General features: G+C 51.6%; 1 protein-coding gene across 1 annotated transcript in view; it reads left to right on the forward strand.

The window, feature by feature from the left end:
* LOC147109882 (POU domain, class 2, transcription factor 2-like) overlaps positions 1-25,186 on the forward strand; it is a 127,448-nt gene that overhangs the window by 49,255 nt on the left and 53,007 nt on the right. Inside the window, exon 3 of the mRNA XM_086002417.1 lies at positions 14,669-14,703. Coding sequence (XP_085858543.1) covers positions 14,669-14,703 — 35 coding nt within the window. The remainder of the gene's footprint in view (positions 1-14,668; positions 14,704-25,186) is intronic.

Here is a 25,186-nt window from a genome sequence, read left to right on the forward strand (position 1 = left end):
ATTGTCTGGGTACAGAACATCTCGACGGCGCTCCACTGCGGCCACCAATTGCTCCAGAGCCTCATTGGTCAAGCGCTCTGCTCTCTGCCTGACCTTCTCCATCTGGTCCAAGTTTTTAGCACCAGAGAAGGGCCTGCGCCGATTCTGAGGCCTGCAAGGCGCAGAGTGTGGATGCTGAAGCTGACTGACCCACCCCTTTAAGAGCCGGCCGGCGCCTGGAAGTCTCGTGGTTATCAGTAATTGAGAGCACCTGCGCTGCGCCCGTCCGCGCCGATATTGGGTTGCGCCGGAAGTTTAGCGCCTTAGGAGTCCCGTGCAACGCCTGAATTCGCGCCTCAATCACCTTTGGGGGCGATGCAACCCAATATCGCGCCAGGCGGCGATAAGTTGCGTCTGGCTATAAACTTTGCGCAGCGCCAATTCTAACGCCTCAAGTGGGGCTATACCCAATTTCTATGAGTCTATGTAACGTGTCTCTGTAACGTGTCTCTGTGTAACCTGCGTCTCTGCAAAATAAGAAATAAGAAGATAGGAAATAGGAGCAGGAGTAGGCCATTCGGCCCTTTGAGCCTGCTCCGCCATAAGATCATGGCTGATCTTCCACCTGAAATCCATGTTTTCACCCTATCCCAGTATCCCTTGATTCCCTTAGTGTCCAAAGAAAAATTGGACTGGATCAGGAGCTGGGACTGGATCGGGAGCATGTATCGAATCGGGAGCGTGTACCGGATCGGGAGCTTCGATTGGACCGGGATCTTGGACTGGATCGGGAGTCTGGACTGGACTGGACATTGTCCCAAGATGGCTCCTAGTCTGGCAGCTCCCGAGGGAGATCCTCACTGTGCGCCTGTATCCTTGGCAATCCGCTGCCATCTTTTGCCCTCTCTCTCCCAATCTCCTCTCTTCCGCTGTTTAAGTTCCCCTAGCTCTATTAGTGGGCGCATTTTAAAGTTAACTGCAAGTTAACGGCTAGTTTAAACTGCTGTTCTCCAGCCATGCCTTTCTCATTGAGCTCCTGGATCGCTTCTCAAATTTGGCTTCCAAATTCCTGGACTTCTCTGGACATCAAGACTACGCTTCTGCACTGGACTATGCCGTAAAACTCAGCTGCTGTGTGCTGTTGCTTCAATTTTAAAGTAGCATTGATCAGCTTTAGCCCTTCCCCCACCGCTGCTGTTCCCTGCTGAGCCTGTGACCGGCCTACTGGTCCTACTGGTTATTCAGCTTCAGCTACAGTCTGGTTTCTGGCCAGTGTTTTACTCGCCTGGGCCCAAGTACATTTCTGGATCTTACGGTGACCTCCAACTTCGCCATGATCATTCTGCACGTCTCCTGGATCTTCATTCCCACGGAAATACCTCCAGCCTTCAATTCTCAACCCTTCAAATAGCTTCTGGATTCCACTCGCTCGCTACACCTGTCTCCGAACTTGGACAACAATTCATCAATGCTCCATGCCGACTCCACCCTACCGATGTCAACTTTATCCTACCGCGGGACCTCTGACTTTAACTCTGGACTCCCTCCTATTGTCTCCTATCTATTCCCTGTTACTACCAGGATATAGGTATCCTAATAATTGCTACGTAACTGGGGGTATTGGGGGTAAGGGGGTCAGGTACTGGGGATTGGGGGTAAGGTACTGACTTGGATGGAGAACTGGTTGGCAGACAGGAAGCAAAGTGTTGGAATAAACGGGTCTTTTTCCGGGTGGCAGGCAGTGACTAGTGGGGTACCACAAGGATCGGTCCTAGGACCCCAGCTATTCACAATATATATTAATGATCTAGACGAGGGAACTAGATGTAATATCTCCAAGTTTGCAGACGACACAAAGCTGGGTGGGCATGTGTGCTGTGAGGAGGATGCCGAGAAACTCCAGTATGATTTGGACAGATTGGGTGATTGGGCAGATGCATGGCAGATGCAGTATAATGTGGATAAATGCGAGGTTATCCACTTTGGTGGCAAAAACAGGAAGGCAGATTATTATCTGAACGGCAATAGATTGGGAGAAGGGGAAGTGCGACGAGACCTGGGTGTCCTTGTGCACCAGTCGCTGAAGGTAAGCATGCAGGTACAGCAGGCGGTTAAGAATTCAAATGGTATGTTGACCTTCATAGCGAGAGGATTCGAGTACAGGAGCAAGGATGTCTTGCTGCAGTTGTACAGGGCCTTGGTGAGACCACACCTTGAGTATTGTGTGCAGTTTTGGTCGCCTTATCTGAGGAAGAATGTTCTTGCCATGGAGGGAGTGCAGCGAAGATTCACCAGACTGATACCTGGGATGGCAGGAATGACGTATGAGGAGAGATTGGGTCGATTGGGCTTATATTCACAGGTGTTTAGAAGAATGAGAGGGGATCTCATTGAAACTTATAAAATTCTAGCAGGACTAGACAGACTAGATGCAGGAAGGATGTTCCCGATGGCGGGGGAGTCCAGAACCAGGGGTCACAGTCTAAAGATAAGGGGTAAGCCATTTAGGACTGAGATGAGGAGGAATTTCTTCACCCAGAGAGTGGTGAACCTGTGGAACTCTCGACCACAAAAGGCAGTTGAGGCCAATTCATTAAATATATTCAAGAAGGAGTTAGATATATTTCTTAAGGCTAAAGGGATCAAGGGATATGGGGAGAAAGCATGGACAGGGTACTGAATTTGGATGATCAGCCATGATCTCATTAAATGGCGGAGCAGGCTCGAGGGGCCGAATGGCCTACTCCTGCTCCTATCTTCTATGTTTCTATGTAACCAGGCCTATGTAACTGGAGTTTTCTGTGGCTGCCGCTCCGGACCCGAGCCTATCACTTCTATTTCCACTTTTTTCTTAATTTTTTTAATTCTTTTCTCTCTACCCCTCCTAGACCCCCCTCTCCTGTCGACATGCCTCCTTTCATTTCTCCACTCTCGGGTACTCTGCCCTCCCAAATCCCTACCCCAACCCTTCAGTACTCTTCAATCTTCCTGCTCTCTGCCGTTGTCCCAGGCTTGACTCCCTCTTAGGTAAGCCTCTCTTGGCATCCTCCGAAGGGCCCATCAAGGCACTCGTCACTGCCTCCTCACGAGCAGCAACAGCCCCATCCTACTCCCTCGCCGGCCTTCCCGCCTAGTGCCCCCGCTGGGGGCTAATCTTGCCAATCTCCTCCCCGTCCAACTCACCCCTCCCAGTGGACTCTGCCAGTGGATCAGCCATCACCGCCCCTCTCTGCATCTCCTTCCAGAATGTCCGCTCACTTGTTAACAAGGCTCTTGCAATACATGAGCTTATTTTGGATGATTGCACGACTTCATGGCTTTGACGGAAACCTGGCTGAGGGGTGATGACACCTTCCCCCTAAATGAAGCCTCCCCACCTGGCTATACCTTCCATCACTTGCTCCGCTCAGACCGCCGTGGTGACGGTGTGGCTCTATCACCAAATCACACCCTGGTCTGTCCTCCTACTCCTCTGGCGCTTTCTCCTCCTTTGAGCATCTCACCTCAGTCCACCCCTCTCGCCTCTCCTTTAAAATCCTCATTCTCTACCGCCCACCCAAGTCCTGTAAAAATGTTATTACCGAGATATCTTCACTGCTTTCCTTCCTCAGCCTCTGCACTGAACGATTTCTCATCCTTGGTGATTTCAACCCCCATCTCAATTCATCATGCTCTCTCGCCTCTGAGTTCACCAACCTCCTGTCCTCCCTTAATCTCCCCCTCGGTGTAAACGCCCCAACCCGTATTCACGGCCAGCCCCTCGATCTTGCCATCTCACGTGGCCTCGCTACTCCCATCGTGTCAGTAATAGATAAGGCCATCTCTGACCACGTCCTTGTCTCGCTCTCCACCCACATCCCCCTTCCCCCTCACAACCCTACTTCCTTCTGTGTCCGCCCCTGGAAAAACTCTCTTCCAATTCACTTACAACTGCACTTTAAAAATCCCAACTGTCCAGCCTTTGGCCCTCCATTCACCATGACATTTCTGCAGCTACCGATCTGCTCAACCACACCCTCACCTCCACCTTTGATGCCCTAGCCCCCTTTAAAACCATTACTCTCCCACACCCTGGCCGTTTCCCCGGTACGGCCCTCATCTCTGCTCCCTCAAATCCAGCCTTGAACAGATATGGCGGACACCTGGTTTAGCCATTCACCGCTAGATCTGGCCGGACCACATAAAGCACTATCGGGTCCTGCTCTCGTCTGCCAACACTGCTCACTATTCCAGGATCATTCTGGAATGCAAAGATCACCCCCGGCTTATTTTCTCTACTGCAAACAGTCTTAAACCCCTCTCCCCGTCTCCTCCACCCTCACTTCCAACAAGTTTGAGGAGTTCATGGACTTCTTTGTCTCTAAGATTGAGACCATCCATTCAGCTGCCTCTGCCAGTTCCCTTCCTTCTCCTAGCCCACTGGGCCAACTTCCTCTAAGGTACCCCCCTTGCCTTAGCCCTGAACTCTCATCTTTCTCCAGTTTCTCTCCGATCTCCCCTCATGCCTTCCCTGAGCTCATCTTGTCCACGAGACTCACTTCCTACTCCCTTGACCCTATTCCCACTAAACTGCTGACCACCCAACTTCCCTTCCTGGCCCCCATGTTAGCTGATATTGTAAACAGTTCTCTCTCCTCAGGTATTGTCCCCGTCCCCTTTAAATCTGCCGTCATCACCTCTCTCCTCAAAATACCAACCCTTGCCCCCTCCGTCCTTGCAAACTACCACCCCATCTCCAACATCACTTTCCTCTCCAAAGTCCTTGAACGTGTTGTCACCTCCCAAATTCCTGCCCATCTTTCCCAGTACTCCATGTTTGAATCTCTCCAATTAGGTTGCCGCCCCTGCCACAGTACCGAAACGGCTCTTATTAGAGTCCACAAATGACATCCTATGTGACTGTGACTAAGTTAAACTATCTCCCCTCGTCCTTCTTGACCTGTCTGCAGCCTTTGACACGGTGGAGCACAAACACCCTCCTCCAGTGACTCTCCACCATCGTCCAGCTGGGTGGGACTGCACTCTCCTAGTTCCATTCTTATTTATCTAATCGCAGCCAGAGAATCACCTGCAATGGCATCTCTTCCTGCTCCCACACTGTTACGTCTGGTGTCCCCCAAGGATCTATCCTTGGCCCCCTCTGATTTCTCATTTATATGCTGCCCCTTGGCGACATCATCCGAAAACACAGCGTCAGTTTTCACATGTACGCTGACGACACCCAGCTCTACCTCACCACCACTTCTCTCAACCCCTCCACTGTCTCTAAATTGTCACACTGCTTGTCCGACATCCAGTTCTGGATGAGCAGGAATTTCCTCCAACTAAATATTGGAAAGACCGAAGCCATTGTCTTCAGTCCCTCGCCACCCACTGACTCTATCCCTCTCCCTGGCATCTGTCTGAGGCTGAACCAGTCTGTTCGCAACCTTGGTGTCATATTTGACCCTGAAATGAACTTCCGACCACATATCTGCTCCATCACTAAGCCTGTCTATTTCCACTTCCAGAACATCGCCCGTCTCCGCCCTTGCCTCAGCTCATCCGCTGCTGAAACCCTCATTCATGCCTTTTTTACCTCTAGACTTGACTATTCCAACACACTCCTGGCTGGCCTCCCACATTCTACCCTCCGTAAACTTGAGGTCATCCAAAACTCTGCTGCCCGTGCCCTAACGTGTGCTCGCTGACCTACATTGACTCCAGGTTAAGCAACGCCTCAATCTTAAATTTCTCATTCTTGTTTTCAAATCCCTCTGTGGCCTCGAGCCCTCTGTATCTCCTTCAGCCCACGACCCTCCTTTAATCCTGGCCTCTTGAGCATCCCTGATTATAATCGCTCAACCATTGGTGGCCGTGCCTTCCGTTGCCCAGGCCCTAAGCTCTGGATTTCCCTCCCTAAACCTCTCCACCTCTCTACCTCTCTTTCCTCCTTTAAGGCGCTCCTTAAAAGCTCCCTCTTTGACCAATATCTCCTTATGTGGCTCAGTGTGAAATGTTGTTTTATAATGCTCCTGTGAAGCACCTTGGGACATTTTACTATGTTAAAGACGCTATATAAATACAAGTTGTTGCTATTGGATCGGGAGTGTGGACTCGATTGGGATCGTGGATTGGATCTGGGAGTCTAGACTGGATCGGGAGCCTGGACGGGATCGGGAGCCTGGACGGGATTGGGAGCCTGGACTGGATCGGGAGCCTGGACTGTATCGGGAGCCTGGACTGGATCGGGAGCCTGGACTGGATCGAGAGCTTGGACTGGATCTGGAGCCTGGACTGAATTGGGAGTCTGGACTGGATCGGGAGTCTGGACTGGATCGGGAGCCTGGACTGGATCGGGAGCCTGGACGGGATCGGGAGCCTGGACAGGATTGGGAGCCTGGACTGTATCGGGAGCCTGGACTGGATCGGGAGCCTGGACGGGATCGGGAGCCTGGACGGGATCGGGAGCCTGGACTGGATCGGGAGCCTGGACTGTATCGGGAGCCTGGACTGGATCGGGAGCCTGGACTGGATCGAGAGCTTGGACTGGATCTGGAGCCTGGACTGAATTGGGAGTCTGGACTGGATCGGGAGTCTGGACTGGATCGGGAGTCTGGACTGGATCGGGAGTCTGGACTGGATCGGGAGATTGGACTGGATCGGGAGCCTGGACTGGATCGGGAGCCTGGACTGGATCGGGAGCCTGGGCTGGATCGGGAGCTTGGACTGGATCTGGAGCCTGGACTGAATCGGGAGTCTGGACTGGATCGGGAGTCTGGACTGGATCGGGAGTCTGGACTGGATCAGGAGATTGGACTGGATCGGGAGCCTGGACTGGATCGGGAGCCTGGACTGGAACGGGTGCCTGGACTGGATCGGGAGCCTGGACTGGGTCGGGAGCCTGGACTGGATCGGGTGTCTGGACTGGATCAGGAGATTGGACTGGATCGGGAGCCTGGACTGGATCGGGAGCCTGGACTGGAACGGGTGCCTGGACTGGATCGGGAGCCTGGACTGGGTCGGGAGCCTGGACTGGGTCGGGAGCCTGGACTGGGTCGGGAGCCGGGACTGGATCGGCAGCCTGGACTGGATCGGGAGTTTGACTGGATCTGGGAGCTTCCCTTTGTATATCAATATGTGGGCCGAAATGGCACTCGGAGGTTGTTTTGCCTTGAGTTAGGGCCGTCTTGACCTGTTCAGCAGCACTGGCTGTGATCACACTGATGTCAGCCCCTTGTTGTGTGGTGGAGGGATTGTACACTGTGTGACCAGCCAGGTCTGGGAGTGGCTGCAGGGCCTCTATATCAGCTCTCGTTCTGTTCCGATACACCGTCACTGTGGGACTGAGCCCCACACAGAGCAGGAAAAGCCCAAGTTCCATCGCCGACCTGTGTTGTTTTAGCCTGATCTTAGCTTGGACAATGGTGGGGCTACAATTGGCCTCATTGATCGGGGATTAGAGAGGGTAAAATCAGCTGGAGTTCCTGCTCTTGATGCCTGCCAGAAAGTGTACTTGCCTGGCCCTGGTCTCTGACAGTGGCTGACCTGCCTGTTCGGGCAGCGAGGAGGTTCCGCCCAATGTTGCTGAAGTCGGAGGATCCGATTACCGCAGGCCCAGGACCACCTACGAAGAATGGCCACAGGGCGACAGAAGGGAGGCCGGCTGACTCCCAGCCACATGTCAGAGCGTGAAAACTAATCGGAGGATTACCTCACCAATTTGTGTCTGGACAAGAGTCTCCTGTGGAGACGGCAATTGAACCAGAGGTATCACCCCGAGACAGGGCCCAGACCCAGTGAGTCAGGGGCTATCCAAACCCCACACCCAGGCCCAGTGAGGCAGGGGTGATCCAAACCCCAGGCCCAGTGAGTCAGGGGTGATCCAAACCCCAGGCCCAGACCCAGTGAGTCAGGGGCTATCCAAACCCCACACCCAGGCCCAGTGAGGCAGGGGTGATCCAAACCCCAGGCCCAGTGACTCAGGGGTGATACAAACCCCAGGCCCAGTGAGTCAGGGATGATCCAAACCCCAGGCCCAGTGACTCAGGGGCTATCCAAACCCCACACCCAGGCCCAGTGAGGCAGGGGTGATCCAAACCCCAGGCCCAGTGACTCGGGTGATCCAAACCCCAGGCCCAGACCCAGTGAGTCAGAGGTTACATAGAATCCATTAGGGTGACCATATTTCCGAAACCGAATCTGGGGACGCACAGGACGGGAGCACAGCAAAGTAGCCAGGACGGAAAACGTAGGTTGCGTATCGTAGCGAGGCAAACGTTTTTAGCAGCCTATATTTTACCAGCTACACACATACATTGCCAATGCAAAACAAATGTGTATATAATTACCGCGGGTGTCATGTCGCCTTATTGAAACGCATTCAGACTCTGTTTCTAAATAATACAAGAACACTGTTCAGGAATGTCAGATTTCCGTGCCCACTGCTGCAGGCTCTTGCTGACACCTGTCCTTTTGTCTCCACTGCACTCGAGTGTTGCCGACCGTTTTTTTCCCAAAAATAATCACACCATATATTAACAACATCATTGGGCGTAACCATCACTGACCGACCAATCAACTTCCGAATTGCGACCATTTCGAATTGTGGGGGGAGGGAGGAGATGATGAAATTAGAAGCCCGCCGACCAATCGGTTCACGACCGCTTGCCATTCAAACTGGTGCATCCCGTAGCGAAGGAAGAGGGGAGAACAATGTGGGGGTTTGGTTGTCGAGCAAGGCTGGGTCGGGAGCACAGCCGAACTTGCTGGCAGCGCGTGCTCGGCGCTCGATTCACGTGGACTGACGTAAGAAAACTACTAGGCACTTGGTCTAAGCGGTAAACAAAGCTTTAATCAACTGTTTTACAACGGAGGTCTAGTTGTGTCCTTCACTAGTTCCTGTTAATGTCCTGGGCAAGCTAGGCCCGTGCCCGAGTATTAATACTCTCCCTGGACAGCGCCACCCGTAGGCCGCTCAGTATTATTTTATAAGCCTTTCTTTCATGAATGACTAATTCATGTCATGGACGCTACCCGATACACCCTCCCCTTACGCTGCCGAGCCCACCCCTCTCGGGAACCGGCGCCTCACAATTTGAGCCGTCTCGGGGAAATGCCCTCCGTGCCTTTTCATTCTGCACGGAGGCGTTTCCTGTACGGGCTGCTCCTGCACACTCTCCACTTTGCCATCTTCGTCTGCCGTCCGGACACGCCATCTTGCCGTCCGGCGGAGGCGGAGGTCCCCAATGGAGGGCTCTCTACACGGGAGTCCTCCCTTGTTCTATTGGGGACTTGGCCTGGAGGGTGTTGCACGGAGCAGTCCCGTGCAATATGGTTTTAAATAGGTTCACGGACTCCCAGGCCGCCTGCCTTTTCTGCGGCCTGGAGGAGTCCGTGTTTCATGTTTACAGGGAGTGTGAGAGGTTGCAGCCCCTCTTTCACTACTTGAAGGGGCTGCTCCTCGATTTTTGGCTGCACTTCAGTCCCACGCTCCTGATCTTTGGTCACCCGGTGCGGAGGGGAGCGGGCAGATCGGAGGACCTCCTCATAGGACTGCTCCTGGGCCTGGCCAAAAAATCCATCGATTGGTCCAGGCAGCGGGTGGTCGAGGGGGTCGTTCGGCCCGATTGCCTGCCTCTCTTCCGCGGCCATGTTCGTGCCCGGGTGGTCCTGGAGATGGAGCACGCGGTGTCCGCCGGCACGCTTGAGCCCTTCCGCGACCGGTGGGCACCGCGAGGACTGGAGTGCATTATCACCACCGGGAACCAAATTTTAATTTAATTTGTTAAGTTTTATTTAAAGTTTTATTAAGTTACAGTTGATTTGTTTATCCACCCCGTATAAAAAGAGTACACTGCCGAGCCCGCCTCAGGTCGGTGCTCATGGGTGAGCATGATTGACGGGGCACCCGGGCAGGGACGGTGTAATCAAGTAAGGGCAAATGGTAGAATGTATGTGTGTTGTACGTCATATACCAGCACGAGAAATTCAAAGTTTAGGGTATGCGGGGGCGAGCTTCATGAACCGGGGACTCTTCTGGGGACATTGTTTGCCAGGGCACACAGTACCTCATCCGGGGACTGTCCCTGGAAATTGGGGACGTGTAGTCAGCCCAATCTACATAGAATACACAGCACAGAAACAGGGCTTTCGGCCTAACCAGTCCATGATGTTGTTTATGCTCCACTCGAGCCTCCTCTCATCTTTCCTCATCTAACTCTATCAGTATAACCCTCCATTCCCTTCTCCCTCATATGCTTATCTAGCTTCCCTTTAAATGCATCGATACTATTTGCCTCAACCACATTCTCACCACGCACTGGACATTGAAGTTTCTTCTGAATTCCCTCCTTGATTTCTTGGTGACTATCTTATATTGATGGCCTCTAGCTTTGCTCTTCCCCACAAGTGGAAACATTCTCTCTCTATCCACTCTATCAAAACCTTTCATAATTTTAAAGACCTCTATTAGGTTACCCCTCAGCCTTCTCTTTTCAAGAGAAAAGAGACCCAGCAAGCTATCCAAACTCCACACTCAGGTCCATTGAGTCAGGGGTTATCCAACTCCAGACAATTTACCCATTCCAGGATAAGGTTTCACGGAGAGAATTGGGATGGGTAGTGGACAATTCCCCAATCCCTCAAGTTCCAGTCCTGACACTGCAGCGCTCCCTCAGTACTGCCCCTCCGACAGTGCAGCGCTCCCTCAGTACTGCCCCTCCGACACTGCGGCGCTCCCTCAGTACTGCCCGTCCGACAGTGCAGCACTCCCTCAGTACTGCCCCTCCGACACTGCGGCGCTCCCTCAGTACTGCCCCTCTGACAGTGCAGCGCTCCCTCAGTACTGCCCCTCCGACAGTGCGGCGCTCCCTCAGTACTGCCCCTCCGACAGTGCAGCACTCCCTCAGTACTGCCCGTCCGACAGTGCGGTGCTCCCTCAGTACTGCCCCTCCGACAGTGCAGCACTCCCTCAGTACTGCCCCTCCGACAGTGCAGCGCTCCCTCAGTACTGCCCCTCCGACACTGCGGCGCTCCCTCAGTACTGCCCGTCCGACAGTGCAGCACTCCCTCAGTACTGACCCTCCAACAGTGCAGCGCTCTTTCAGTACTGACCCTCCAACAGTGCAGCGCCCCCTCAGTACTGCCCCTCCGACAGTGCAGCGCTCACTCAGTACTGCCCCTCCAACAGTGCAGCGCTCCCTCAGTGCTGACCCTCCGACAGTGCAGCGCTCACTCAGTACTGCCCCTCCGACAGTGCAGCGCTCTCTCATTACTGACCCTCCGACAGTGCAGCGCTCACTCAGTACTGCCCCTCCGACAATGCAGCGCTCACTCAGTACTGACCCTCCAACAGTGCAGCGCTCCCTCAGTACTGCCCCTCCGACAGTGCAGCGCTCTCTCAGTGCTGACCCTCCGACAGTGCAGCGCTCACTCAGTACTGCCCCTCCAACAGTGCAGCGCTCTCTCAGTGCTGACCCTCCGACAGTGCAGCGCTCACTCAGTACTGCCCCTCCGACAGTGCAGCGCTCACTCAGTACTGCCCCTCCGACACTGCGGCGCTCCCTCAGTACTGCCCCTCCGACAGTGCAGCGCTCCCTCAGTACTGCCCCTCCGACAGTGCAGCACTCCCTCAGTACTGCCCGTCCGACAGTGCGGCGCTCCCTCAGTACTGCCCCTCCAACATTGCAGCGCTCACTCAGTACTGACCCTCCAACAGTGCAGCGCTCTTTCAGTACTGACCCTCCAACAGTGCAGCGCTCCCTCAGTACTGCCCCTCCGACAGTGCAGCGCTCTCTCAGTGCTGACCCTCCGACAGTGCAGCGCTCACTCAGTACTGCCCCTCCGACAGTGCAGCGCTCTCTCATTACTGACCCTCCGACGGTGCAGCGCTCACTCAGTACTGCCCCTCCGACAGTGCAGCGCTCACTCAGTACTGCCCCTCCGACAGTGCAGCGCCCCCTCAGTACTGCCCCTCCGACAGTGCAGCGCTCCCTCAGTACTGACCCTCCAACAGTGCAGCGCTCCCTCAGTACTGCCCCTCCGACAGTGCAGCGCTCTCTCAGTGCTGACCCTCCGACAAAGCGCTCACTCAGTACTGACCCTCCAACAGTGCAGCGCCCCCTCAGTACTGCCCCTCCAACAGTGCAGCGCTCCCTCAGTACTGCCCCTCCGACAGTGCAGCGCTCCCTCAGTACTGACCCTCCAACAGTGCAGCGCCCCCTCAGTACTGCCCCTCCGACAGTGCAGCGCTCCCTCAGTACTGCCCCTCCGACACTGCGGCGCTCCCTCAGTACTGCCCCTCCGACAGTGCAGCGCTCCCTCAGTACTGCCCCTCCGACAGTGCAGCACTCCCTCAGTACTGCCCGTCCGACAGTGCGGCGCTCCCTCAGTACTGCCCCTCCAACATTGCAGCGCTCACTCAGTACTGACCCTCCAACAGTGCAGCGCTCTTTCAGTACTGACCCTCCAACAGTGCAGCGCTCCCTCAGTGCTGACCCTCCGACAGTGCAGCGCTCACTCAGTACTGCCCCTCCGACAGTGCAGCGCTCTCTCATTACTGACCCTCCGACAGTGCAGCGCTCACTCAGTACTGCCCCTCCGACAGTGCAGCGCTCACTCAGTACTGCCCCTCCGACACTGCGGCGCTCCCTCAGTACTGCCCCTCCGACAGTGCAGCGCCCCCTCAGTACTGCCCCTCCGACAGTGCAGCACTCCCTCAGTACTGCCCGTCCGACAGTGCGGCGCTCCCTCAGTACTGCCCCTCCAACATTGCAGCGCTCACTCAGTACTGACCCTCCAACAGTGCAGCGCTCTTTCAGTACTGACCCTCCAACAGTGCAGCGCTCCCTCAGTACTGCCCCTCCGACAGTGCAGCGCTCTCTCAGTGCTGACCCTCCGACAGTGCAGCGCTCACTCAGTACTGCCCCTCCGACAGTGCAGCGCTCTCTCATTACTGACCCTCCGACAGTGCAGCGCTCACTCAGTACTGCCCCTCCGACAGTGCAGCGCTCACTCAGTACTGCCCCTCCGACAGTGCAGCGCCCCCTCAGTACTGCCCCTCCGACAGTGCAGCGCTCCCTCAGTACTGACCCTCCAACAGTGCAGCGCTCCCTCAGTACTGCCCCTCCGACAGTGCAGCGCTCTCTCAGTGCTGACCCTCCGACAGTGCAGCGCTCCCTCAGTACTGCTCCTCCGACAGTGCAGCGCTCTCTCAGTGCTGACCCTCCGACAAAGCAGCGCTCACTCAGTACTGACCCTCCAACAGTGCAGCGCCCCCTCAGTACTGCCCCTCCAACAGTGCAGCGCTCCCTCAGTACTGCCCCTCCGACAGTGCAGCGCTCCCTCAGTACTGACCCTCCAACAGTGCAGCGCCCCCTCAGTACTGCCCCTCCGACAGTGCAGCGCTCCCTCAGTACTGACCCTCCAACAGTGCAGCGCCCCCTCAGTACTGCCCCTCCGACAGTGCAGCGCTCCCTCAGTACTGACCCTCCAACAGTGCAGCGCTCCCTCAGTACTGCCCCTCCGACAGTGCAGCGCTCTCTCAGTGCTGACCCTCCGACAGTGCAGCGCTCCCTCAGTACTGCTCCTCCGACAGTGCAGCGCTCTCTCAGTGCTGACCCTCCGACAGTGCAGTGCTCACTCAGTACTGACCCTCCAACAGTGCAGCGCTCCCTCAGTACTGCCCCTCCGACAGTGCAGCGCTCTCTCAGTGCTGACCCTTCGACAGTGCAGCGCTCCCTCAGTACTGCTCCTCCGACAGTGCAGCGCTCTCTCAGTGCTGACCCTCCGACAGTGCAGCGCTCACTCAGTACTGACCCTCCAACAGTGCAGCGCCCCCTCAGTACTGCCCCTCCAACAGTGCAGCGCTCCCTCAGTACTGACCCTCCGACAGTGCAGCGCTCCCTCAGTACTGACCCTCCGACAGTGCAGCGCCCCCTCAGTACTGCCCCTCCGACAGTGCAGCGCTCACTCAGTACTGCCCCTCCGACAGTGCAGCGCCCCCTCAGTACTGCCCCTCCGACAGTGCAGCGCTCCCTCAGTACTGACCCTCCGACAGTGCAGCGCTCACTCAGTACTGCCCCTCCGACAGTGCAGCGCTCACTCAGTACTGCCCCTCCGACAGTGCAGCGCTCCCTCAGTACTGCCCCTCCGACAGTGCAGCGCTCACTCAGTACTGCCCCTCCGACAGTGCAGCGCCCCCTCAGTACTGCCCCTCCGACAGTGCAGCGCTCCCTCAGTACTGACCCTCCAACAGTGCAGCGCTCCCTCAGTACTGCCCCTCCGACAGTGCAGCGCTCTCTCAGTGCTGACCCTCCGACAGTGCAGCGCTCCCTCAGTACTGACCCTCCAACAGTGCAGCGCCCCCTCAGTACTGCCCCTCCAACAGTGCAGCGCTCCCTCAGTACTGCCCCTCCGACAGTGCAGCGCTCACTCAGTACTGACCCTCCAACAGTGCAGCGCCCCCTCAGTACTGCCCCTCCAACAGTGCAGCGCTCCCTCAGTACTGACCCTCCGACAGTGCAGTGATCACTCCCTCCATTTGACACAGGCGAATGCAGCAAGTTAAACTAAAGACTCATCTTTTCACTGACGAACTCCCATGATTCCAGCATCACTTCACTGCCTCTGTCTCTGCTCATTAATGCTGCCCAACACTTGTACTGAGTGAGTGATTAATAATAATCATCTGTCTCTGTCTCCCTTTCAGACACCGAGAGAAATGGGCCAGACGCCAATCACCAGGTAGGTGCTGTTAAAGACCAGAGTTAGTGAACAAGTTGGGCTCTGGAACAAGGGGAGAGGGTGGGGGGAGCAGGCAGAGGGTGGGAAGCACGGAGGATGTCGGGGACAGATAGGAGTGGCAGGGAGGGTGGGGGGAGCAGGAAAATGCAGGAAGGGGTTGTAGAGGAGAGTGGGAGAGAGCAGGGAGGGGATATTGGGGGCTGGGTGTGGGTGGGGGAGCAGGGAGGGGTGGATACGGAGGTGCTGGGTGGGGGAGAGGGAGGAGGTGGGGGTAGCAGGGAGGATGTGGGGAGGGAGGAGGTGGGGGAGCAGGGAGGGGTGGATAGGGAGGTGGTGGGTGGGGGAGAGGGGAGGTGGTGGGTGGGGGAGAAGGGAGGGGGTGGGGGTAGCAGGGAGGATGTGGGTAGAGAGGAGGTGGGGGAGCAGGGAGGGGTGGATAGGGAGGTGGTGGGTGGGGGGGAGGGGAGGTGGTGGGTGGGGGAGAAGGGAGAGGGTGGGGGTAGCAGGGAGGATGTGGGTAGAGAGGAGGTGGGGGAGCAGGGAGGGGTGGATAGGGAGGTGGTGGGTGGGGGAGAGGGGAGGTGGTGGGTGGGGGAGAAGGGAGAGGGTGGGGGTAGCAGGGAGGATGTGGGTAGAGAGGAGGTGGGGGAGCAGGGAGGGGTGGATAGGGAGGTGGTGGGTGGGGGGGAGGGGAGGTGGTGGGTGGGGGAGAGGGAGGGGGTGGGGGTAGCAGGGAGGATGTGGGGAGGGAGGAGGTGGGGGAGCAGGGAGGGGTGGATAGGGAGGTGGTGGGGTGGGGGGGAGGGGAGGGGGTGGGGGATTAAGGAAGCGGTTGGCTGGGTGATTAGACTGGGGTTTGGCCCAGGCTGGTTATATGTCAAAAATTGGTTTGAGCTGTTTATCTGTGAGGATTTATCCCAGGCTGGTTGTCTATCAAGATTTATCCCAGGCTGGTTATCTATCAAGATTTATCCCAGTCTGGTTATCTGTGAAGATTTACCCCAGGCTGGTTATCTGTGAGGATTTATCCCAGGCTGGTTATCTGTGAAGATTTATCCCAGGCTGGTTATCTGTGAGGATTTATCCCAGGCTGGTTATCTGTGAAGATTTATCCCAGGCTGGTTATCTGTGAAGATTTATCCCAGGCTGGTTATCTGTGAAGATTTATCCCAGGCTGGTTATCTGTGAGGATTTATCCCAGGCTGGTTATCTGTGAGGATTTATCCCAGGCTGGTTATCTGTGAGGATTTATCCCAGGCTGGTTATCTGTGAGGATTTGGCCCAGGCTGGTTGTCTATCAAGATTTATCCCAGGCTGGTTATCTATCAAGATTTATCCCAGTCTGGTTATCTGTGAAGATTTATCCCAGGCTGGTTATCTGTGAAGATTTATCCCAGGCTGGTTATCTGTGAGGATTTATCCCAGGCTGGTTATCTGTGAGGATTTATCCCGGGCTGGTTATCTGTGAAGATTTGGCCCAGGCTGGTTGTCTATCAAGATTTATCCCAGGCTGGTTATCTATCAAGATTTATCCCAGTCTGGTTATCTGTGAAGATTTATCCCAGGCTGGTTATCTGTGAAGATTTATCCCAGGCTGGTTATCTGTGAGGATTTATCCCAGGCTGGTTATCTGTGAAGATTTATCCCAGGCTGGTTATCTGTGTGCATTTATCCCAGGCTGGTTATCTGTGAAGATTTATCCCAGGCTGGTTATCTGTGAAGATTTATCCCAGGCTGGTTATCTGTGAGGATTTATCCCAGGCTGGTTATCTGTGAGGATTTATCCCAGGCTGGTTATCTGTGAGGATTTGGCCCAGGCTGGTTGTCTATCAAGATTTATCCCAGGCTGGTTATCTATCAAGATTTATCCCAGTCTGGTTATCTGTGAAGATTTATCCCAGGCTGGTTATCTGTGAAGATTTATCCCAGGCTGGTTATCTGTGAGGATTTATCCCAGGCTGGTTATCTGTGAGGATTTATCCCAGGCTGGTTATCTGTGAAGATTTATCCCAGGCTGGTTATCTGTGTGCATTTATCCCAGGCTGGTTATCTGTGAAGATTTATCCCAGGCTGGTTATCTGTGAAGATTTATCCCAGGCTGGTTATCTGTGAGGATTTATCCCAGGCTGGTTATCTGTGAGGATTTATCCCAGGCTGGTTATCTGTGAAGATTTATCCCAGGCTGGTTATCTGTGTGCATTTATCCCAGGCTGGTTATCTGTGAAGATTTATCCCAGGCTGGTTATCTGTGAAGATTTATCCCAGGCTGGTTATCTGTGAGGATTTATCCCAGGCTGGTTATCTGTGAGGATTTATCCCAGGCTGGTTATCTGTGAAGATTTATCCCAGGCTGGTTATCTGTGTGCATTTATCCCAGGCTGGTTATCTGTGAAGATTTATCCCAGGCTGGTTATCTGTGAAGATTTATCCCAGGCTGGTTATCTGTGAGGATTTATCCCAGGCTGGTTATCTGTGAGGATTTATCCCAGGCTGGTTATCTGTGAAGATTTATCCCAGGCTGGTTATCTGTGTGCATTTATCCCAGGCTGGTTATCTGTGAAGATTTATCCCAGGCTGGTTATCTGTGAAGATTTATCCCAGGCTGGTTATCTGTGAGGATTTATCCCAGGCTGGTTATCTGTGAGGATTTATCCCAGGCTGGTTATCTGTGAAGATTTATCCCAGGCTGGTTATCTGTGTGCATTTATCCCAGGCTGGTTATCTGTGAAGATTTATCCCAGGCTGGTTATCTGTGAGGATTTGGCCCAGGCTGGTTATCTGTGAAGATTTATCCCAGGCTGGTTATCTGTGTGCATTTATCCCAGGCTGGTTATCTGTGAAGATTTATCCCAGGCTGGTTATCTGTGAGGATTTATCCCAGGCTGGTTATCTGTGAAGATTTATCCCAGGCTGGTTATCTGTGAGGATTTGGCCCAGGCTGGTTATCTGTGAATATTTATCCCAGGCTGGTTATCTGTGAGGATTTATCCCAGGCTGGTTATCTGTGAGGATTTATCCCAGGCTGGTTATCTGTGAGGATTTATCCCAGGCTGGTTATCTGTGAAGATTTATCCCAGGCTGGTTATCTGTGAGGATTTATCCCAGGCTGGTTATCTGTGAGGATTTGGCCCAGGCTGGTTGTCTATCAAGATTTATCCCAGGCTGGTTATCTATCAAGATTTATCCCAGGCTGGTTATCTGTGAGGATTTATCCCAGGCTGGTTATCTGTGAGGATTTATCCCAGGCTGGTTATCTGTGAAGATTTATCCCAGGCTGGTTATCTGTGAGGATTTATCCCAGGCTGGTTATCAGTGAAGATTTATCCCAGGCTGGTTATCTGTGAGGATTTATCCCAGGCTGGTTATCTGTGAAGATTTATCCGAAGCTGGTTATCTGTAAGGATTGATCCCAGGCTGGTTATCTGTGAGGATTTATCCCAGGCTGGTTATCTGAGCGTATTTATCCCAGGCTGGTTATCTGTGAAGATTTATCCCAGGCTGGTTATTTGTGAAGTTTTATCCCAGGCTGGTTATCTGTGAGGATTTATCCCAGGCTGGTTATCTGTGAAGATTTATCCCAGGCTGGTTATCTGTGAGGATTTGGCCCAGGCTGATTATCTGTGAAGATTTATCCCAGGCTGGTTATCTGTGAGGATTTATCCCAGGCTGATTATCTGTGAAGATTTATCCCAGGCTGGTTATCTGTGAGGATTTGGCCCAGGCTGGTTATCTGTGAGGATTTATCCCAGGCTGGTTATCTGTGAAGATTTATCCCAGGCTGGTTATCTGTGAGGATTTATCCCAGGCTGGTTATCTGTGAGGATTTATCCCAGGCTGGTTATCTGTGAGGATTTATCCCAGGCTGGTTGTCAGGAGGACTTATCCCAGGCTGGTTATCTGTGAAGATTTATCCCAGGATGGTTCTCTGTGAAGATTTGGCCCAGGCTGGTTATGTGAGGATTTATCCCAGGCAGGTTATCTGTGAAGATTTATCACAGGCTGGTTATCTCTGAGGATTTATCCCAGGCTGATTATCTGTGAAGATTTATCCCAGGCTGGTTATCTGTGAGGATTTATCCCAGGCTGGTTATCTGTGAGGATTTATCCCAGGCTGGTTATCTGTGAGGATTTGGCCCAGGCTGATTATCTGTGAGGATTTATCCCAGGCTGGTTATCTGTGAGGATTTGGCCCAGGCTGGTTATCTGTGAGGATTTATCCCAGGCTGGTTATCTGTGAGGATTTATCCCAGGCTGGTTATCTGTGAAGATTTATCCCAGGCTGGTTATCTGTGAAGATTTATCCCAGGCTGGTTATCTCTGAGGATTTATCCCAGGCTGATTATCTGTGAGGATTTGGCCCAGGCTGGTTATGTGAGGATTTATCCCAGGCAGGTTATCTGTGAAGATTTATCACAGGCTGGTTATAAGAACACAAGAACATAAGAAGTAGGAGCAGGAGTAGGCCATATGGCCCCTCAGGCCTGCTCCGCCATTCAATAGGATCATGGCTGATCTGAATCTAGACTCACGTCCACTTCCCTGCCCTATCCCCGTAACCCCTAATTCCCTTATCTGCTAGGAAAATGTCGATCTCCATTTTAAATTTATTTGATGTTGCAGCTTCCACAGCTCTCTGGGGTAGCAAACTCCATAGATTTACTACCCTCTGAGTGAAGAAGTTTCTCCTCATCTCAGTTTTGAAAGGGCAGCCCCTTATTCTAAGATTATGCCCCCTAGTTCTAGTCTCACCCATCCGTGGAAACATCCTCACCGCATCCACCCGATCAAGCCCCCTCACAATCTTATATGTTTCGATAAGATATGAACTCCAATGAGTAGAGTCCCAACCTACACAACATTTCCTCATACGTCAACCCCATCATCTCTGGAATCAACCGAGTGAACCTTCTCTGAACCGCCTCGAGAGCAAGTATATCTTTTCTTAAATATGGAAACCAAAACTGCACGCAGTATTCCAGGTGTGGCCTCACCAATACCCTGTATAACTGCAGCAAGACTTCCCTGTTTTTATACTCCATCCCCCTCGCAATAAAAGCCAAGATTCCATTGGCCTTCCTGATCACCTGCTGCACCTGCATACTAACTTTTTGTGTTTCATGCACCAGGACCCCCAGATCCCTTTGTACTGTAGCACTTTGCAGTTTCTCCATTTAGATAATAACTTGCTCTTTGATTTTTTCTGCCAAAGTGCATAACCTCACACTTTCCAACATTATATTGCATCTGCCAAATCTCTGCCCACTCACTTAGCCTGTCTATGTCCTTTTGAAGGTTTTTTATGTCCTCCTCACTCACTGCTTTCCCTCCCATCTTTGTACCGTCGGCAAACTTGGATATGTTGCACTCGGTCCCTTCCTCCAAATCGTTAATATAGATTGTAAAGAGTTGGGGTCCCAGCACTGACCACTGCGGAACACCACTAGTTACTGATTGCCAGCCCAAGAACGAACCATTTATCACAACTCTTTGTTTTCTGTTAGATGGCCAATCTTCCACCCATGCCAGTATATTACCCCCAATCCCGTGATTTTTTATCTTGATCAGTAATCTTTTGTGTGGAACCTTGTCAAATGCCTTTTGGAAGTCCAAACACACTACATCCACTGGTTCCCCTTTATCCGCCCTGTATGTTACATCCTCAAAGAATTCGAGCAAATTTGTCAAACATGACTTCCCCTTCATAAAACCATGCTGACTCTGTCCTATTAAATTATGTTTATCCAAATGCTCTGTTACTGTTTCCTTAATAATGGACTCCAACATTTTGCCAACCACAGATGTTAGGCTAACTGGTCTATAGTTTCCAGCTTTTGGTCTACTTCCCTTCTTAAATAAGGGTGTTACATTAGCAGTTTTCCAATCTGCCGCGGCCTTTCCTGAGTCCAGGGAGTTCTGGAAAATGATCACCAATGCATCCACAATCCCTACCGCCACTTCTCTCAAGACCCTAGGATGTAGGCCATCAGGTCCGGGGGATTTATCCGCCTTAAGTCCCATTATTTTACTGAGTACCATCTCCTTAGTGATTTTAATCGTGTTTAGCTCCTCCCCCGCCATTGCCCCCTGTTTGTCCAGTGTTGGGATATTTTTAGTGTCCTCTACTGTAAAGACTGATACAAAATATTTGTTCAGCGTCTTTGCCATCTCCATGTTCCCCACCACTAGTTTCCCGGTCCCATCTTCTAAGGGACCAACGTTCACTTTCGCCACCCTTTTTCTTTTTATACAGCTGTCGAAACTCTTGTTATCTGTTTTTATATTTTTTGTTGGTTTACTTTCATAATCTATCTTCCCTTTCTTAATTAATCTTTTAGTTATTGTTTGCTGGCTTTTAAATGCTTCCCAATCTTCTATCCTCCCACTAGATTTGGCTACTTTATATGCCCTTGTTTTCAGTCGAATACTATCCTTTATTACTTTACTAAGCCACGGATGGCTGTCTTTTCTTTTACTCCCCTTTTTCCTCAGTGGAATATATTTATCTTGAAAGATGTGAAATATCTCATTGAATGTAGACCACTGCTCTTGTATCGTCTTACACTTTAATCTGTTTTCCCAGTCCACTTTAGCCAATTCTACTCTGATACCTTCATAGTCTCCTTTATTTTAGCTTTGTACGCTGGTTTGAGATCCAACTCTCTCACCCTCAAACTGAATTTGGAATTCAACCATATTATGGTCACTCATTCCAAGGGGATCCTTTACTAGGACATTTTTTATTAATCCTGTCTCATTACACAGGACCAGATCTAAGATTGCCTGCCCCCTGGTTGGTTCAGTTACATACTGCTCAAGGAACCCGTCCCTAATACACTCTATGAACTCTTCCTCAATGCTGCCATGCCAAATTTGATTAGTCCAGTCAATATGAAAGTTAAAATTCCCCATGATTATAGCTGTTCCCTTATTACAAGCCCCAACTATTTCCTGATTTATACTCTGACCAACAGAGTTGCAACTGTTAGGAGGCCTATAGACTACGCCCACTAGTGACTTTTCCCCCTAATTATTCCTTATCTCCACCCAAACTGTTTCACTATCCTGATCCTTTCACCCAATATCATTTCTGAGTATTGCAGTGATTCCATCCTTGATTAACATAGCAACCCCACCTCCCTTTCCTTCCTGTCTGTCCTTCCTAATTGTCAAATACTGTGAAGATTTATCACAGGCTGGTTATCTGTGAAGATTTGGCCCAGGCTGGTTATCTGTGAAGATTTATCCCAGGCTGGTTATCTGTGAAGATTTATCCCAGGCTGGTTATCTGTGAGGATTTATCCCAGGCCTCTTACAAAAGTACAGGATGTTCTTTCTATTTCTTCCTCTCCCCTCCTAACCCCCAACCCCCCCGCTGTCTCGGCACCTGCTTAATATCTGTTACATCTCCAGCTTTTTCCAGTTCTGATGAAGGGTCCCAGACCGGAAACATTAACTCTGTTTCTCTCTCCACGGATGCTGCCTGGCCTGCTGAGTATTTCCAGCATTTTCTGTTGTTATTTCAGATTTCCAGCATCCGCAGTATTTTGCAATAAGATTTATTCCAGGCTGGTTATCTGTGAAGATTTATCCCAGGCTGGTTATCAGTGAAGATTTATCCCAGGCTGGTTATCTGTGAGGATTTATCCCAGGCTGGTTATCTGTGAGGATTTATCCCAGGCTGGTTATCTGTGAGGATTTATCACAGGCAGGTTATCTGTGAGGATTTATCCCAGGCTGGTTATCTGTGAGGATTTATCCCAGGCTGGTTATCTGTGAGGATTTATCCCAGGCTGGTTATCTGTGAAGATTTATCCCAGGCTGGTTATCAGTGAAGATTTATCCCAGGCTGGTTATCTGTGAGGATTTATCCCAGGCTGGTTATCAGTGAAGATTTATCCCAGGCTGGTTATCTGTGAGGATTTATCCCAGGCTGGTTATCTGTGAGGATTTATCACAGGCAGGTTATCTGTGAGGATTTATCCCAGGCTGGTTATCTGTGAGGATTTATCCCAGGCTGGTTATCTGTGAAGATTTATCCCAGGCTGGTTATCTATGAGGATTTACCCCAGGCTGGTTACCTGTGAGGATTTATCCCAGGCTGGTTATCTGTGAGGATTTATCCCAGGCTGGTTATCTGTGAGGATTTATCCCAGGCTGTTTATCTGTGAAGAGTTATCCCAGGCTGGTTATCTGTGAGGATTTATCCCAGGCTGGTTATCTGTGAGGATTTATCCCAGGCTGGTTATCTGTGAGTATTTATCCCAGGCTGGTTATCTGTGAGGATTTATCCCAGTCTGGTTATCTGTGAGGATTCATCCTAGGCTGGTTATGTGTGAAGATTTATCCCAGGCTGGTTATCTATGAGGATTTACCCCAGGCTGGTTACCTGTGAGGATTTATCCCAGGCTGGTTATCTGTGAGGATTTATCCCAGGCTGGTTATCTGTGAGGATTTATCCCAGGCTGGTTTTCTGTGAAGATTTATCCCAGGCTGGTTATCTGTGAGGATTTATCCCAGGCTGGTTATCTGTGAGGATTTATCCCAGGCTGGTTATCTGTGAGTATTTATCCCAGGCTGGTTATCTGTGAGGATTTATCCCAGTCTGGTTATCTGTGAGGATTCATCCTAGGCTGGTTATGTGTGAAGATTTATCCCAGGCTGGTTATCTGTGAAGATTTATCACAGGCAGGTTATCTGTGAAGATTTATCCCATGCTGGTTATTTGTGAGGATTTATCCCAGGCTGGTTATCTGTGAAGATTTATCCCAGGCTGGTTCTATGTGAAGATTTATCCCAGGCTGGTTATCTGTGAAAATTTATCCCATGCTGGTTATTTGTGAGGATTTATCCCAGGCTGGTTCTTTGTGAGGATTTATCCCAGGCTGGTTCTATGTGAAGATTTATCCCAGGCTGGTTATCTGTGAAAATTTATCCCAGGCTGGTTCTATGTGAAGATTTATCCCAGGCTGGTTCTTTGTGAGGATTTATCCCAGGCTGGTTCTATGTGAAGATTTATCCCAGGCTGGTTATCTGTGAAAATTTATCCCAGGCTGGTTCTCTGTGAAGTTTTATCCCAGGCTGGTTATCTGTGAGGATTCATCCTAGGCTGGTTATCTGTGAGGATTTATCCCAGGCTGGTTAACTGTGAAGTTTTATCCCAGGCTGGTGATCTGTAAGGATTTGCCCCAGGCTGGTTATCTGTGAGGATTTATCCCAGGCTTGTTATCTGTGAAGTTTTATCCCAGGCTGGTGATCTGTAAGGATTTGCCCCAGGCTGGTTATCTGTGAGGATTTATCCCAGGCTTGTTATCTGTGAGGATTTATCCCAGGCTTGCTATCTGTGAGGATTTATCCCAGGCTGGTTATCTGTGAGGATTTATCCCAGGCTGGTTATCTGTGAGGATTTATCCCAGGCTGGTTATCTGTGAGGATTTATCCCAGGCTGGTTATCTGTGAGGATTTATCCCAGGCTGGTTTTCTGTGAAGATTTATCCCAGGCTGGTTATCTGTGAGGATTTATCCCAGGCTGGTTATCTGTGAAGATTTATCCCAGGCTGGTTATCTGTGAGGATTTATCCCAGGCTGGTTATCTGTGAAGATTTATCCCAGGCTGGTTATCTGTGAGGATTTATCCCAGGCTGGTTATCTGTGAGGATTTATCCCAGGCTGGTTATCTATGAGGATTTACCCCAGGCTGGTTACCTGTGAGGATTTATCCCAGGCTGGTTATCTGTGAGGATTTATCCCAGGCTGGTTATCTGTGAGGATTTATCCCAGGCTGTTTATCTGTGAAGATTTATCCCAGGCTGGTTATCTGTGAAGATTTATCCCAGGCTGGTTATCTGTGAGGATTTATCCCAGGCTGGTTAACTGTGAAGTTTTATCCCAGGCTGGTGATCTGTAAGGATTTGCCCCAGGCTGGTTATCTGTGAGGATTTATCCCAGGCTTGTTATCTGTGAGGATTTATCCCAGGCTTGCTATCTGTGAGGATTTATCCCAGGCTGGTTATCTGTGAGGATTTATCCCAGGCTGGTTATCTGTGAGGATTTATCCCAGGCTGGTTATCTGTGAGGATTTATCCCAGGCTGGTTATCTGTGAGGATTTATCCCAGGCTGGTTTTCTGTGAAGATTTATCCCAGGCTGGTTATCTGTGAGGATTTATCCCAGGCTGGTTATCTGTGAAGATTTATCCCAGGCTGGTTATCTGTGAGGATTTATCCCAGGCTGGTTATCTGTGAAGATTTATCCCAGGCTGGTTATCTGTGAGGATTTATCCCAGGCTGGTTATCTGTGAGGATTTATCCCAGGCTGGTTATCTATGAGGATTTACCCCAGGCTGGTTACCTGTGAGGATTTATCCCAGGCTGGTTATCTGTGAGGATTTATCCCAGGCTGGTTATCTGTGAGGATTTATCCCAGGCTGTTTATCTGTGAAGAGTTATCCCAGGCTGGTTATCTGTGAAGATTTATCCCAGGCTGGT

Source organism: Somniosus microcephalus, chromosome 12, assembly GCF_052327205.1.
Source record: "Somniosus microcephalus isolate GS21.2 chromosome 12, FLI_Smic_1.0, whole genome shotgun sequence".
NCBI lineage: Eukaryota > Metazoa > Chordata > Chondrichthyes > Squaliformes > Somniosidae > Somniosus > Somniosus microcephalus.